General features: G+C 44.6%; 3 protein-coding genes across 5 annotated transcripts; 1 reads left to right on the top strand and 2 right to left on the bottom strand.

Annotated features, from left to right (window-relative positions):
* The first annotated feature begins 345 nt into the window (after positions 1–345).
* Positions 346–4,883, top strand: tcp1 (t-complex 1). The gene is made up of 12 exons (XM_079179871.1): positions 346–434; positions 937–1,022; positions 1,283–1,411; positions 1,764–1,861; positions 1,955–2,065; positions 2,206–2,387; positions 2,745–2,871; positions 3,118–3,293; positions 3,412–3,535; positions 3,797–3,989; positions 4,138–4,301; positions 4,465–4,883. The coding sequence occupies exons 1-12, from the start codon at positions 362–364 to the stop codon at positions 4,673–4,675; spliced, it is 1,674 nt and encodes a 557-aa protein (XP_079035997.1). The 5' UTR covers positions 346–361; the 3' UTR covers positions 4,676–4,883.
* Positions 4,884–4,952: 69 nt separating this feature from the next.
* acat2 (acetyl-CoA acetyltransferase 2) lies at positions 4,953–8,907 on the bottom strand. The gene is made up of 9 exons (XM_079179872.1): positions 8,756–8,907; positions 7,947–8,081; positions 7,663–7,844; positions 6,937–7,054; positions 6,706–6,849; positions 6,503–6,625; positions 6,252–6,406; positions 6,059–6,169; positions 4,953–5,941 (listed from the first exon to the last, which is right to left on the bottom strand). Exons 1-9 carry the CDS (start codon positions 8,802–8,804, stop codon positions 5,771–5,773), a joined length of 1,188 nt encoding a protein of 395 aa, XP_079035998.1. The 5' UTR covers positions 8,805–8,907; the 3' UTR covers positions 4,953–5,770.
* A 533-nt stretch (positions 8,908–9,440) lies between these two features.
* wtap (WT1 associated protein) lies at positions 9,441–15,511 on the bottom strand. Of its 3 annotated transcripts, XM_079180629.1 has the most exons (8): positions 15,336–15,511; positions 14,765–14,802; positions 14,601–14,656; positions 14,453–14,511; positions 14,187–14,317; positions 13,246–13,424; positions 10,787–10,941; positions 9,441–10,680 (listed from the first exon to the last, which is right to left on the bottom strand). In XM_079180629.1, the coding sequence occupies exons 2-8, from the start codon at positions 14,792–14,794 to the stop codon at positions 10,022–10,024; spliced, it is 1,269 nt and encodes a 422-aa protein (XP_079036755.1). In that variant the 5' UTR covers positions 14,795–14,802; positions 15,336–15,511; the 3' UTR covers positions 9,441–10,021. The 3 variants fall into 3 exon arrangements, with proteins under 3 accessions (XP_079036755.1, XP_079036756.1, XP_079036757.1); XM_079180631.1 differs by lacking the exon at positions 9,441–10,680 and having other exon boundaries at positions 10,926–13,424; XM_079180630.1 differs by lacking the exons at positions 13,246–13,424; positions 14,187–14,317; positions 14,453–14,511; ... (1 more) ...; positions 14,765–14,802; positions 15,336–15,511 and adding an exon at positions 12,428–13,239.
* Between the last annotated feature and the right edge of the window lie 456 nt (positions 15,512–15,967).

Consider the following 15,967-nt stretch of genomic DNA (forward strand, 5'->3'; position numbering starts at 1 on the left):
TGTTAGAAAGGAAGAGAAACATCTTTATCTTGAAACATGAAGTTTGTATCCAAAACTAACAGCAGAGGCCGCACTTGGAGCCCGCGAGGAAGAGCCAAAAGAAAACGGGAGGCATGCTGGAACATGTAGTTTACAAGAAATAACGTGACAAAGCGTTTCTTCTAAATTGATAAGAGAACTGGTTCACGTGAAACATTATTACAAATTAAACGTTGACATCCTTTACATATTGAGAAACCCGTATACGGTAATGTTTAGGCTGTTTTTTTATACATTTTCTTCTCGAACCTTCCGCTTGATGCCGGTTTACCCATAATGCACTGCGGCGCTTCCTTTCTTCTTGGTTGTGCGCAGTTCCAAGATGTCGATGTTAGATGGTCCGTTAAATGTGCTCGGCCAGAGGACAACTGGCGAATCTGTTCGCACTCAAAATGGTGAGTTACTATGTCCTGTTACTTGGCGTTTCGCATATGCTTCATGTGTTTTATTTGCGTCACGAATGGTCGATGGGAGAAGTGATTTAATTTGCTGCATGGTACCACACGTGTGGCTAATGCTAATGCTAGCTAACTTTTATGTCAACTTTAAGCCTCTGCTCTCACTCGAGTGAAAATCTGCAAAGCACGTCAAAGCCTGCTCTTTTTAAACAATGTGCACCTTAAGCTAACAGCGGTAGTTACGTCGTAATCCCATTTCAGTACTTTCCACTCGCATCACCATGAATGGACGGCTATGCTAATGGGATAGAAAAACACTGTCATGGTCTGAAGGTGTGGCTCCTAGCTTACTGTGAACCCCACTCAATAATTTGACAGAACATGTCGACGATATAAGTGTTATTACAGGTTTAGTCAGACGTGTTTTAAAGGATGCACCAGCAAATGTTAAATAAAATGTTAAGAAGTGCTAGTAGCAGCTTCCCTTTTGTCTTTGCAGTCATGGCCGCATCATCCATCGCTAACATCGTCAAGAGCTCCCTGGGACCAGTTGGCCTCGACAAGATGTTGGTGGACGACATCGGGGTCTGTGTCGCATTCAACAATATTTACAGGCCTTTTCACAGCAGTAACTTTACATGTCATTGCAGGGTAAACACAGATGTGGATGTAGAATGGGACTATAATTAATGTGATCAGTTGCACTTCTGTTTACCCTGCTGTGACATGTCAACAGCACTGCTAAACGGTCCGTTACCTCATCAGTCTTTTTTTTTTTTTTTTTACGTGATGGTGAATAGTGTGGCCGGAGTTGCTCATCTCTCTCATATATTTTTGTATGACAGGACGTGACCATCACCAACGATGGAGCAACCATCCTGAAGCTGCTGGAAGTGGAGCACCCAGCTGCTAAGGTCTTGTGTGAACTGGCTGAACTGCAGGACAAGGAGGTCGGAGATGGGACCACGTCTGTGGTGAGTAGGGTCAATAGTCGCTCAAGGGGAGAATGAACGGTGCTCCGTAAACACAGCTCTTGCTGCAGACTTTATATACCTAGTTCAGTTTGTTGTAATATCCTGTTATAGTACCATGCATCTGCCTTTTATCACGGATGTGTGGCTATGCTAACGGGAGAGAGAAACTGTCCGTCAGAGTCTGAAGGGGTTGAGCAGCCTCATTTCTGCCACCCCTAATGAAACGATGGCACACTATGAAACTCGTACCTTTCTTGAAACATTTTGTCTGTGGTGTAACTTAAGTATCCTCAAGTTGAATATGAAGCAAGCATCGGCTTGTGCTCACATATGTACTGTGACATTCTTTCAGGTGATTCTTGCTGCAGAATTGCTCAAGAGCGCAGATGAGCTGGTGAAGCAGAAGATTCACCCCACGTCGGTCATCAGCGGATATCGTCTGGCTTGCAAGTAATGGAGAAACGACTCTTCAGTCATTGATTGTCGCTGGGTCAGATTTGTCCATAATTATTTGACATGCAAACTTGCCTTTTCATCTTCCAGGGAAGCAGTTCGTTACATTAATGAGAATCTCACTATTGGAACAGATGATCTTGGCAGAGACTGCTTGATCAATGCAGCCAAGACCTCCATGTCCTCCAAAATCATTGGAGTGTATCCTTTCTCTCTGCACGGTGCATACGTTGTATTTTTTGGATCCAACCCTCGCTGGCTTTTGTTACCTTGAATATGCAGGAAGAGAGTAATTGTTTATGTGAGGAAAGCCCTTATCTGCCTTAACCCTGAACCCTCAGTGATTCCGACTTCTTTGCCAACATGGTGGTGGATGCTACACTCGCTGTGAAGTTTGTGGACAGCAAGGGGGTGGCCAAATACCCCATCAACTCTGTCAATGTGCTGAAAGCGCACGGCCGCAGCCAGAAAGAGAGCTTCTTGGTCAACGGCTATGCAGTGAACTGCACAGTCGGATCACAATGTATGTTCTTAGTACGCATGCTGAAATTTCAAATGTGAGGATTTACTTAGCATTGTGATGCCCCATGCATTACTATTGCAGTTGATGAAACTCCCATTTAAATTTGCTGCTATGTCTCATCTGGTGGCGTAAGCAGTGATACGCGTGGGAGACAGTACTCTGGCTTTGAGAGGAATCTAGACGCAGTAGTTTCTAAACTGGGTCGCAACCTTTCTGGCCAGACAATAGAATAATAAAATGTGTAATTATTTTATAATTTGTCTTCATACTGTTGAGTTTTAAGGTATATGGAATTTTGATTGCTCTTTGGATATTTCCCCTGTTAAACATGCCGTTTGGTGTTTTTTTTCCTCAAAGGCATGGTGAAGCGTATCCTCAACGCCAAGATTGCTTGCCTGGACTTCAGCCTGCAGAAGACCAAGATGAAGATGGGAGTCCAAGTCCTCATCAACGACCCAGAGAAGCTTGACCAGATCAGACAAAGGTGCGTACCATCTTTCTCGCAAACTTATCCTTAAGAATAATCCCATTTAAATTTGCTGTGATGCTGAATCAATAGTTTACACAGTGATACGCGTGGGAGAAAGTATATGAAGCCCCAATATAAGGCAGCAGGTTCTCTCTGAGCTGTTGTACCAGTATTGTGGGCTTAACAATTCTATATCATCTTTATATAGTATTGTCTAAATATAACTGAAACTGAATCGATTTTTGGGTTTTGTTGCTCCAGGGAATCTGATATCACCAAGGAGAGGATCCAAAAGATTTTGGCAGCAGGCGCCAACGTTATCCTGACCACCGGTGGCATTGATGACATGTGCCTTAAGTACTTTGTGGATGTAGGAGCCATGGCAGTGAGAAGGGTTCTCAAGAAGGACCTCAAACGCATTGCCAAGGCCACAGGAGGTAGGATGGAAGTCTTAACATCTGTGTGCATTTTTCAATGTCGTGTTCAAGCCCTTACATACAGTGGTTTGAACTGTTAAATATCGTGGTGACGTGGGTTGTGTTTGTTCATTCTCAGCCACCGTCTGCCCTTCTCTGACCAATCTGGAGGGAGAGGAGACATTTGAGACCACTATGCTTGGCCAGGCAGAGGAGGTTGTGCAAGAACGCATCTGTGACGACGAGCTCATTTTCGTCAAGAAGTAGGAACTGCAACTATATTTTTAAACCTCATGTTAACTATAAAGTACTCCTAACACACTGCTAATTCATAGTTATGTCCGTACAACTGTAGGATCAGAACATTTTATAGCATTCAATTGTTAAAAGCAGAAGTTGTGATACATTTGGACAATAATTATCTGTATATGTAGAGGCTAAAAGTTCCTCATTTCTGCCTGCAGATAGTCTGACACATGTTAACTGTACTGGTTCTGTTTTCTCCAAACTTTGAATCTGCTCAGCACCAAAGCACGCACTTCAGCATCCATCATTTTGCGCGGGGCCAACGACTTCATGTGTGACGAGATGGAGCGCTCGATGCACGACGCTCTCTGTGTGGTCAAGAGGGTGCTGGAGTCCAAGTCTGTAGTGCCAGGAGGTGGAGCTGTGGAGGCAGCTCTGTCAATCTACCTGGAGAATTATGCTACCAGCATGGTGAGCCATATTCTGTGAAACCCTTTTAATTCTTAAGCTTGAAGCTGGTTGGTATCTGGGGTTGGGCTCTATTTTTTTTTTATCGTGATCGTGTCTTTTGTAGCCTCTTTCTCCCGATGCTCATGTTTCTTAACATTTGTTTCTTCAGGGTTCCCGAGAACAGCTGGCTATTGCAGAGTTTGCCCGTTCTCTCCTCATCATCCCCAAGACGCTGGCTGTAAATGCAGCACAGGACTCCACTGATCTGGTGGCCAAGCTCCGGGCCTTCCACAATGAGGCTCAGGTGAACCCTGAACGCAAGAACCTCAAGTGGTGAGTCTATACTTCCTGCACCAGTCATGAAACTGTAATATTCAGTGAATTGGCAGTATAGATTTAGCCGAGTTGTTTAAAGCCGAGTTGTACTTTCTCAGCTGCTTGGTTAACTTAATGTGTTATGTAGAACATTCGGTATTTGACTACTTTTGTCTTGTAGGATTGGTCTGGACCTGGTCAACGGCAAGCCTAGAGACAACCGTCAGGCTGGCGTGTACGAGCCCACCATGGTGAAGACGAAGAGCCTCAAGTTTGCCACAGAAGCAGCCATCACCATCCTCCGTATCGACGACCTCATCAAACTGTTCCCAGAGCCGAAGGAGGGCGGTGGTTACCAGGAAGCACTGCAGTCGGGATCTCTGGATGGTTAAAAAGGCTGTGATCGGTCCGGATATGTTCAACTGTATTTATATACATAAGGAGCTCTTCATGGCTGTACTCTAGTGTAGGCTGTGCACTTAGCCTGTTTACTGTTCTCCCACTCCCTTGTTTCCAGTGGAACTGTAAGTGACTTGTTTTTGTTTTTGGACACTCAATAAAGCTCAAATGGTTGTAGATGACCGTTGATTTGTTAATTCAGATTGACTAGCTTTATTCATTGTGCCAGCTCTGATAAATGAGTTTCAAAGAAGTCATGACTCTATGGCTTATAATTCTTTATTGATATGTAAACAGCTGGACACCAATATGCCGTGTACAGGAAGCACTAGGTTAGAGAAGGCTAGCATGCTTAAACATTTGGCACTTGTTTCAAAGATGTCGTCTGCTTCATGTATGGAATGTCTCAACCCGAGCACTTGAAATGTTTATCAAATATATATCACAAGTCAGATCTACAGAGAAGGTAGCATGTCCATAATGGACACTTTAAAGCCTTGCGTTTGCAACACTTTCAACTGAAAGCAGGTTATTTTAAAGGGAATAACATGGAGTCTTCATTGACAGCTTGCAAACGACTAATTACAGTAAAGCGTGTACATAGAACATTACATTAGTCATTTAGCAGACACTTTTATCCAAAGCGACTTACAATTCAGATTCTATCACATTACTACACCGTAGGCACAGCTACGGGAGCAATTTTGGGGTTAAGTATCTTGCTCAAAGACACACCGACATGCGACTAGCGGAGCCGGGGATCGAACCTCCGATCCGTTGATTGAAGGACGGCCCTGCTCTCCACTTATCCGCAGAACATGTTAAACTGGTTAGTATTCACTAGATTTACAGTATTTAGACATTTTAAATTGCATGCTACACAACTATCACCTGAGGAAGGGTTCATTTAATTGAAGTTCACAGTGAGAATGGCAAGCGATTGTTAAATAAGACCCAATTACAACTTATCAGTAATTGAAGTACCCAGGTAAACCACTTTATATCGTGTCCCGCAGTGTAAACTATTAAGTATCCTTTATACATTAAAGATGAGAGTGCAATCCATGAAGCAGCATTAGGTTTTCCTCTCAAACCCTCTCCACGCACATGGCGATGCCCATCCCTCCTCCGATGCAGAGAGAAGCCACGCCCCTATGGCCTCCAGTCCTCTGAAGAGCGTGCAACAAGGTCACCAGCACTCTGCAGCCAGACATGCCGATGGGATGGCCCAGAGCGATGGCGCCACCGCTCACATTCACCTGCGGTCAGACAGCAGAAGTGTTGCTAAGCTGCTCAATTCTGGAGTCAAATGTATACTCATTTCAGGCTTTTTATGGACACTGGATGAACATGATTTAAAATGTAAAAAGTGTTACCTTGTCTAAATTTAGGCCAAGCTCCTTAACCACAACAATCGACTGGGAAGAAAATGCTTCGTTGATCTCAAATAAGTCAACTTGGTCCAGCTGCCAGCCTGCCTTTTCAACCTATCAGAGGACAAGAATGACAAAATAATAGAAAAAAACGCGTTTTCTCAATTGTTAGATTTTGGTGCGTCTGGATTCTCACCGCCTTCCTGATGGCTGGTATTGGTCCAGTTCCCATGATAGACGGGTCAAGGCCAGCTTGAGCCCAACACACGATTCTGGCCATGGGTTTTAGGCCACGTTTCACAGCCTCTGATTGGCTCATTAGGACGGTGGCTGCTGCTCCATCATTAATACCTATAGTTAAAAAAAAAAAGAAAAAGATACACTTAGACAAAAAGCTGTCACTTAACGACACAACATATAAAATAAAAAGAGCACCAACTGTCGAACCTGAGGTGTTCCCGGCGGTGACGGTGCCGCTGCTGTTCTTGATGAAGCAGGGTCTGAGTTTGGACATGCTGTCCACGGTGCTGCCGTGGCGAGGAAACTCATCCACCTTCACCTCCACTGGACCTGAAGATGACGCGCTACAGTTACAGCTCATGATGACAAAACGAGACGGTTTCTCAACAATAAATCGGTGACAAACTCGCCTTTTCTGGAGGACACCATGACGGGGACAATCTCTTGATCGAAATGCCCTGCTTTCTGTGCCGCCTCCGCTTTGTTCTGCGACTGGACGGCGAACAGGTCCTGCTCCTCCCGGCTGACTTCCCACTGCTTCGCCACGTTCTCAGCTGATGTCAGAAGATTCATCATGACTAGAGATACTCATGTGAGAATCAGGAGTTTCTACATGTGTGTATTCTCAAACATGCACATACCTGTGATGCCCATGTGGTAGCCGTGGAAGGCGTCCGTCAGGCCGTCTGCCACCATGGAGTCTTGCAGGGAGGCGTCGCCCATCCTCATTCCCGTTCTCATTTGCAGCATGTGAGGAGCCTTTCGGTGGAACCAGGAAACAAACGGTTAACTTGGCATGCTGGGAAACAACCGGCCTATAATCAATGCCCCTATAATTGCCTTATAAGGCTCCCTGTGGGCACGTTTCATTTACAAAAATGTCATGCAAGAGTAAAAAGAAGAATTTTAAACTGCAGATCTTCAAGTCCTGCTGTTTACAGCAGCTGTTCTGACAATAAATGAGATGCTAACATGTCAAAATAACAGAATATTATACTGTATATGTGTCATTTTGCATTAAGTTTGTCTTCGTTCAATATTTGATTTTTGTCAATGCCTGTATAATATTTACACTCTTATTAAGACTCTTACTTGTGAGGCAATCAATGACACACAACAAGCCTGAACCATACGATAATTTAGCTCATTCCTTATTACAAGAATGATCAACAAGACCCATAGTTCTCAAATATTAAATGTTGAACACACACACACACACAAGCAGAGCAAGTAAAGAAAATAACTCTGCATTTATTTTACAAACGAATAGGTTTAATTATAATAGTCTTTTAAGGCAGATACCCACACGCTCCATTATCCATGTGATCTGATTGCAGCTCCCTATCCCTCATTGTGTCATAGCCTACCCTGCTCATACTCTCCATGCCCCCCGCCACCACCACAGCAGACTCTCCCGTCTGGATGGACTGAGCTCCCAGACACACAGCCTTCAGCCCAGAGCCACACACCATCTGGCAGCTCCAAGCCGGGACAGGGTAGGGGATACCTGCCCCAACGCTGGCCTGACGCGCCGGGTTCTGCCCCTGACCTTAAGGGACAAATCCATCGGAGGTGAACACCAAATCAGACAAAACGAGGTATGGTCGAAAGAGAAGCCATATCTAATCTCATCCACACTTTGAGCTTTCACCTGCTGTTAGGACGTGTCCCATGATAACCTCGGAGACCTCCTCTGGCTTCACCCCGGCCCGCTTCAGGACATCCTTGATCACCACTGAACAGAGGTCAGGCAGAGGCACTGTGGACAGAGCACCGTTCAAGGACCCTGTGAAGAAAGATATAGTAGCATGAGCACATAATCAACCCACTGGAACGCCGTTAATCCAACATTTCACATGGAGAGGAAACTCATTTATTAAATATTGAATCATCTGTTCTCTCGGCTGACTCATTTATTAATTGACATCATTTCAGCACTACACTATACTTTGTATTAATTAGTTATCATGGTATGTAGGCTCAAGGTAAATTGGGTAAAGGAGGGCACGTGCCATTCTACTAGGGCAGCGGAAGTGGTCCCAACACACACTAATAGAAGTTATCGATATTGGTCCTAACGCATCTTGGAGAGAAAAACACGCCCAACTACGCTCAACATGTTGTTGGTTAACCAATGGTAGGACGCTCGTGCTCCGTGGCACTATGACCAGCCAGCCAATCACTGGCCACAGACCACTCCAAACACACGAGCGAGCCAATCAGAACTCTGCAAGACTCGACGTGGTTAAACGAATGACATCAACCACTTTGCCAAATTAAACAAGAACCCCCACCCCCGCGATAATACATCTTATAAACAAAGTATAAACAAAGAAACATGATGGCTACATTCATACATTAACACCCATAACAGTTAATGTGACCACCGCAGCAGAGTTGCAGGTGAGCGAACTGTTTGAATTGAGCGTGTCTGGCACTCAGTGTGACGTTAAACCTCACCTATTGGTGTCCGCGCGGCAGAGACAACGACAACAGACTCGGTGTTCATTTTGATGGACGGCTGGTTGAAGCTGGAGCGCTTGCTTTCCAATAGTAGTTGTCTGTCCCGTCAACACTGACTGCACTGCGCTCTGTTGACTGTCATGTCAGACGTTGACCTGCTCTCAGTAGGATGTGTGTAACTGCTGGAGGAACGCACCACAGCGCCCCCACGCGTTTGGGAGGGGGACTGTCCAATTCATCATAATGCAAATTTTCTATTTGAATTATTTTTCATATTATGCTTTCTAAATATTAAGTATTTGCCATACCACATTGGTCCGGGTAACATACTTTACATAGCTTTTGTATTTTTAATGTCTATCTGTATCCTGTTCTTTTCAACCTCTGCAATTACTTAAATGTAGTCTTATTTCGTGTCACCCAAATTACGTTATTTAAGACTAAGTAACAACACAAGCAAAACACCTTTTATTTTTATACATCATCCTCTCATTATAGTAACTTTGAAATAAGGCAAAAGTATAATACTCTTATTAAACTTACAGGAGCCTTTCAGGCCCAGTGGGGTGGATTATATGATGAGTCCTTTAAATATTCATGCTACAGATGAGCCAATATGTTACATAAGTATTAAGTTTCCATTTTAGTATATTGATGGGTAGTAATAATGGGTTTCACTCTGTAGTATTAAAAATCTTTATTGGTATTTGGTCAGTACATGAAAAGGACTGAAGTCAGAATAATATGAACATCGCAAATAAACTACTCACAATTCAACAGTCTTTTGAACAGAATTTTTTTGTCAATGAAAAATTAAAATTGCATTAAAAAAAAACAAAAAAAAAAACAACACAGGCCAACATCTAAAAATGACCGTGAATATTGCGAAGCTACTGTAATTCAGTGATACTTACTGACTTTTGACGATGAGTTACAAACACCAGATGCCTGATTTCAGTGTCAAGAGCTCAAACGAGAACAGCATAGACATGCTCAAAGAAACAGCAGAATGAAACGTACTAGTTTTAAATCATACATCCACTCAATTCAAATCTAACATTAACCCATACCGGTTATATCCCTGTTTAGCAACACAAATGTGACAGAGGCGTCACGATAGGCGAGGGGAAGAGGGGGAAAACAAAATGTCTGGGGACAGCAGCGCTGTGTTACCGACTATGCATTTGTTGCCTTGTTTTGTATATTGTATAAAAAAAAAGAAAAAGAAAAAAAAAAGGAAAAGACGGTACATGTCAAAGTACATTACAAAACCGCGCTGTCGCTCGTGCTGGAGTCCAGGCCGTTCTGAGTGTGCCGTGACCCTGCAGTCCTGGTGCCCTTGGTCACCAGGGCGGCCTTGTCCTCGTGGGTGTCGGCGGTGGAGTCTGTGTCGTTCGAGTGCTGAGTCAATGACGTCTCGCTGCCTGTCGGAGAGTCCACGCTCTCGTACCCTGCACTCAGCTGGCTCCCGAAACCCACGGGTCCTCCAACTCTCCCGGCGGCGGTCTGACTCCCTGACGCCTCCTCCGAGTGGTTGGACAGTTTGGTCTCGGTCTCGCCGGGGCTGGAAACCACGGGGGACATGGGAAAGTCTTCCTCGGTGCTGCTGACCTCCCGGTACAGGCTGGGCGTGGTGGTCTCGCTTCTCTGGGACGAGTTGCCATTGCTCGGTCCGTTGGAGACCCTCCCGTAGTCTTTGCCCATCGGTTCGGAAGGCGTGCTGGCCTGCTCGGGCTGGGCGGACGGTTCGGCGGACGAGCAGGAGGCGGCGGGTGAAGTCCTGCTGGGCCCGGCTCCGCTCAACGCCCCCTGGGTCTGAGACAGCTGCTGGCGGGAGTCCTTCAACTGCTGCTGCAGGACGAGGATGGTGCTCTGCATCCCCTCCACCTCCTCGTCTAGCTGGATGATGAAGTCATTCAGCTCTGGGAGGGACCGAGATCGGCAAAGAACAAATCCACAGCAGAACGTTAAAAAGACGTACACATGACCAGCGGTCACATTTGGTAAAGAAACAAGAGATGTTCTCACCGTCTTGACTGCTCTTGAGCTCCTCACTGTACTTCTTCTGCAGGGCCAACTCGGCCTCCAGCTGGGCGATGCGTCCCTGGGACATCTGCCGACCCAGCTCCTGGTTTTCCTGAATCAGCATTCGACACTTGGCCATCAGTTTCTTCCCCGTCTGGCTGTAAGGGAGACAAGTCTCACATCACGCAGTGAACCAGGAGACAAACACAACAAGGTGAAGTGATGCCATTGCTCTCTAACCTGGCCCGGCTCTGAATCACTCACAACGGGAGTTTCTAGATTCATTAGATTCCAATGCAATATAAAATTACTGACACAAACCGGTTCTGTGCAAATGAATGTCAAATGATTTTCTTGTATCTGTACAAACATTCTCTCTCTCTAGCTGAATTAAAGGCTAAATTATGACTATGTATGAACCATATAAGTTGCTCATTGTCGCTGAAACCCAAACAAAACAAGCTAGCTATGTGGAACTGATGCATCCATTTTTAACTGTAACTTAATTCAGCATGTTGCATATTGAAGAAAAGTGAGCACTTTAAAAACAATGGCAATTCTGTAGCAACCAAATTCAAAAACGCACCCGCTACATCCCCGTGTGTGAACACAAAGCAGAATAAAACAATGTAACAGTGTAATATTAGATTGACACGCTACAAGAAACCCTGCAATTTAAATATCAAGTAGCAAAATAGGAAATATTCACTGCAGAAGCAGGCACTGGTTTTGTGTAGTCATCACTTTAAAAACACACAGGAGCAAGTATTTCAGCAGTAAAATCAAATAGCTTAAGGCTGCTTTCTCAACAGTCCAGCACACCTGTTAGATTTACATTAGCTGCATCTGTGGCTATGCTTTACACAAAGCACCGATCAAGAAGCCAAAGTTGAGAACAAAGGACAGGCACACATGTTATGTAAAACCAGAGCTAACTGCCATGGATTTAGTCTACAGATGCCGTAGGAAGTCTGGCCAGAAGGAAAAAAGAAATATTAAAAACAACAGCAAGTAACTCGGCAGCTGTACCCTAGAAGAAGTCATCACAGTGGCAACAGCTCACTGTAGTATTCTTACTTGTCATAACAATGCAAGTGTGCACTGAAAGTTAATTAGTTAACTGCGTTTCTTCTCAGTTGGTGATTATCATAACAACTCATTTCCTTAGAGGACTGAGGAGACATGCTGTGTGAGAGACCGGAGTGTAACTTCGTTTTTAAAGACAGGAAAACACACAACAGACCCGACGTGTTTCACAGGTGAGAATAAAGGTTATAATGAGCTGAGGGAAAGATCGTGAGGTCAATCACAGAAATATACAAAAATACAATAAATACAGTCTCATCAACTCATAACATGACTTTTTTTAAAAGGACATTTGCATTCACAACTTGAAAACAGGACTCAGTGCACCTACAGCAGTGTGTTTCAGTACGAATCTGAAAAATTAAGCAAAGCTTAATTCATCATAAAAGTGTAAATAATGTACACAAAGTGTAAACAATCAAAGCCAAATCATGCTTCACACACACACACACACACACACACACACACACACTGCAGTAAGTGTTTGTTTTGGAGAAACAGGAGAAATGGCAATCAAAAGAAACAAGTCACAAAATAAAACATGTAAATACACTCTACCGTGGGTGGGCCCAAGTTCAAAGACACGGGCGACTGGACCCCCGTCCCTGAACCACAGTCCTCTGTGGACCGAGGATCTGGCTCCGCTCACAGTCTCAACACCATTTCTAGTGTCTCTCCTCCCCTCCCCCCCACAGTCTTACTGTTAATCCTAGAAGCTTTCCTCACGTTACTGCAATGTATCTAGACTGTCCAAAAAAAAAGTCTTTCCCAGGCCGACTACAGGGTATGTGTGTGTGTGGCGTAATCCACAGTTAAATGTCTCTATAAACCGAGAATGGGGAATTGTCTGTAAAATGTTCAATTGCTTTGTTTGGTTGTTTTTTTTGTTTTTTAAGGCTAGGGATGCTCCCTGCCTGACTCAACCTCCACCATAGCCCCCCCTATTAAATAAGCGAACTGTCTGGTTTGAGCTGAGGGGGCGGTGGGGTGGGGTGGGGGGGGGCATATCCGTGACGGGAAGTGAGAGACCACCTCTTCGGGAACAGTCCGGACTCCTTCAGGCCCTTGGACGGTGAGGGGATACGAGGGGAGAGAGCTGAAACACAAGTGTCACCTGACCATACTGTCTTTAGGTTATGTGATATGTAGCTGGCAAAGAGTGCACGAGTACAAAAACACTTTGGTTCTGCAGTGACTGGCTTCTCTGTAAAGTCTGAGCCTCGAGGGGCGAGTACAGCATTTGTCAGCCTTCCCCCCCCACCATAGTCCCTGCATGCCTGCAGTGAGAGTGAGGGTGGGGGGGCGTGAGGAAGTCTTGACTGTTTGTTTTTTTGGGGAGGGGGGGGGGGGGTTATTTTGATTTTGATTGTCTTTACCTATCAGGTGTAAATTTCCAGGCACTCAGTTCATTTTGGGCCTGCTCCAGTTTGTCTTTAGTCTGTTCTAGTTCAGCCTTCATTTTGAGGAAAAACAAGTTGATGGCGGGGTCCACCATGGACGACCGCAGCTGGGCTGCACTCGGCTGCTGGACTTGCTTGAGGTACTGGATCTGGGTCTGCAGGATGAAACAAACGGGTGTTACTGACCAGTAAGGCGGAGTACCCCACTACTGATGAAGAACGTTTGATTGTTAGGAGTACCAGTCCTTTAGCTTTACTGATCTTCAGTCGACGGAGACACATTTCCCCCCAAAATCAGAAGCACTAACATGATCTGGTTCTACGTTTTTAGGATTATCGACAACTTTTCAATCCCGAGCCTCTGGAGAATAAATTGGGCCCCCAGAGTATATTTAAGATAAGGCCTCCTGAAACAGTATGCTCAATTTTGAACAACATCTAGATTGATAGTCATAGCTATCAAGATTCATCCTATATTACACCAAAGCCACTTTAAATCTCTATCACAAGCTTTTGTTAGACATAAGTTGCTCTCCTGGACACACCCAAAGTAAGAAAAACTGCCACAGTCACAGCTATGATGGAGTTCACAGATCTCATTGGATATATTTCCAAGAGAGGCAAAGGGTGTAACCAATAAGCCTCAAAGCTAGGAATCTAACCATTATAACTCAGAGCAACAAATCTTTCTAACCTCTGTGTGTGTGTGTGTGTGTGTTGTGTTCTTATCAGAATGGCATGTGCTTCCTTAAAGCCACTGGGTGATCCACTGAGCTGTCAGTCTAAAGATAAGCGCTATGGATGCCCTGCTAGACACCATTTACCTTTAGCCTACGTACCATGATAACTAATGAATAAAAGGTGTAGTGTAGAGTTTTTTCATTAAGCATTAAGAACGTGGAGGAATAGATACATACGGTGCATTCTTGCATTTCCTGCTCCTTGGTGGCAAGCCTCATGACCAAGATGTTCTCCCTGCGCGCAGACTCCTGCTGCTGCTGCTGCTTGAGCTTCTCCTCGGACTCCTTCAGCACCGTCACGTCATTGGCTAAGACGGGGAAGAAAAGAAGATCCATCAGGAGACACGTCCACTTCACAAGCAGCCAAATAAAAAAGGGACACAGCATGCCAAAATATAGTGTTTATTGCTGGCCGGAGACATGATATGTGCAGATGTACTTACAACATAGCTCTGTATATTTTGCCTCCAGGACCTGGACATAGGCTTCATGCTGTTTCCACCTGAGAGGAGCACAACAAGTGTAAACATCACCAGCTCAACCTAAATAGATCAAGAATAATAAAGCTGCAGGTGTGGAGCTGTCATCTACCTCGTGCACAACTCCTCTCTGGTCAGTGTCTTCATGTCAGACTCACTGAGGCGAACCTGTAAGACAAACAACAACTGGTTCAATAAAAGAAGTAATTCAGCTCATGTTTAGACACGAAGGGCCTCGTGACACACATGGTGAATACACTAGAAAAGGACAATCACCTTCTTGGGTAGCGGCTCCTCGTTGGTCATCGTGAACTCTACAAGTATGAGAGAGAAATGGTGATTAAAGCACAGCTTGGTGTCGCGTGTAGAAGCCGCTGCAACATCTTTTTTAAGCAATAGCGCGTCGCACTAAAATACGACATGCAGGGTAAGTTTGCGAAGAATGCTTTGGTGTACGAGCAATACATGCAGCTCACGTAAACAACACGGTGGACCGAGTAAAAGTTAACGCTACCGGTCAATAAGAGCTGTCGTGCCTACTGTTAGCTGCTGTGGCAGCAACGATGCCGAGGACCAGAAATAAGCGAACCAAGGTTAACTCCGCGGTGCTAATAACATTTAGCATTCGCGAGCCAAATATAAATAACGGCTGTGAAATTACAACGTGAGGCAACAATATTTCCTTTATGTTCAGCCTGGCAGCATGCAATTCTTGGCTCTGTTTTCGGCTCCTTGTTATCACAAAATGGCGGTGAAGGAAACGACTCCCTCCCTTGCGCTCCTTTTCCTGAAACTAGCGGGCTCTTAGCTGCAGATTTTCGGGCCTTCAAGTCATCGAAGCACATACCCAGGCCCGGTTTCTTTCGACGTTTCTGGAACCCCCCTCGGCTTCACGGATCCTTCACAAAAGTGGCAAATTTTTTTTGCAAAGTTGTGTTTAAAACTAGCCGTGAATTTATGTGTAGTTGGCTCGCTTCTGCGTAATCACCATCATCTTCGTCACTGACGGGAGAACAGTGGCCGAGCTGCTGCACTCGCGTTGCTGCAGAGTACAACCAGAGACCGGGAGAAAGACACGGAGCTCTCACTCCGCAGAGGTTTACAGAATACAAAACGCTCCTCACGAGCCATATAATACATTCAGAGTAAAGTAACAATACACATAATGGTTATTTACTTCGAATAAATGAATGGGATGTATTTCTTCATGCTCTTATTTCTACTTTATTGTAAGTTCAGGTTTGTAATAGCCAAATCAATCACAAAACTATAGCCGTTACTCTGTTGTTTGTTTGTTGTTTGGTTAAATCTTTGCACTACTGTTAAGTTAGTTAATTTAATATTATTCTATTTCATTCTATGTACTGTGCATTTGATATTTAATTGCTGGTTATTGGATTAATAAAGTAACTATCCCTCTATCTAATCTAATGTATGTGTGCTCTTCATACATGAGCATGTTTGAAAGCTGTGTACACG

The sequence above is a fragment of the Pholis gunnellus genome (assembly GCF_910591455.1).
Source record: "Pholis gunnellus genome assembly, chromosome: 19".
In the NCBI taxonomy this organism is placed as follows: Eukaryota; Metazoa; Chordata; class Actinopteri; order Perciformes; family Pholidae; genus Pholis; species Pholis gunnellus.

What these genes read in the sequence shown, in the direction of transcription:
- acat2 (XM_079179872.1), bottom strand. Translation starts at nt 8,804, where the DNA reads ATGAACACCGAGTCTGTTGTCGTTGTCTCTGCCGCGCGGACACCAATA. An exon ending in GGGACACGTCCTAACAGCAG is followed by an intron (nt 7,845 to 7,946) that starts GTGAAAGCTCAA and finishes TTGTCCCTTAAG; the next exon opens with GTCAGGGGCAGAACCCGGCG. An exon ending in GCATGGAGAGTATGAGCAGG is followed by an intron (nt 7,055 to 7,662) that starts GTAGGCTATGAC and finishes TTCCACCGAAAG; the next exon opens with GCTCCTCACATGCTGCAAAT.
- wtap (XM_079180629.1), bottom strand. Translation starts at nt 14,794, where the DNA reads ATGACCAACGAGGAGCCGCTACCCAAGAAG. An exon ending in AGAGAGGAGTTGTGCACGAG is followed by an intron (nt 14,512 to 14,600) that starts GTAGATGACAGC and finishes TGCTCCTCTCAG; the next exon opens with GTGGAAACAGCATGAAGCCT. An exon ending in AAAATATACAGAGCTATGTT is followed by an intron (nt 14,318 to 14,452) that starts GTAAGTACATCT and finishes TCCCCGTCTTAG; the next exon opens with CCAATGACGTGACGGTGCTG.
- tcp1 (XM_079179871.1), top strand. Translation starts at nt 362, where the DNA reads ATGTCGATGTTAGATGGTCCGTTAAATGTGCTCGGCCAGAGGACAACT. An exon ending in TGTTGGTGGACGACATCGGG is followed by an intron (nt 1,023 to 1,282) that starts GTCTGTGTCGCA and finishes TTTGTATGACAG; the next exon opens with GACGTGACCATCACCAACGA. An exon ending in CTGCACAGTCGGATCACAAT is followed by an intron (nt 2,388 to 2,744) that starts GTATGTTCTTAG and finishes TTTTCCTCAAAG; the next exon opens with GCATGGTGAAGCGTATCCTC.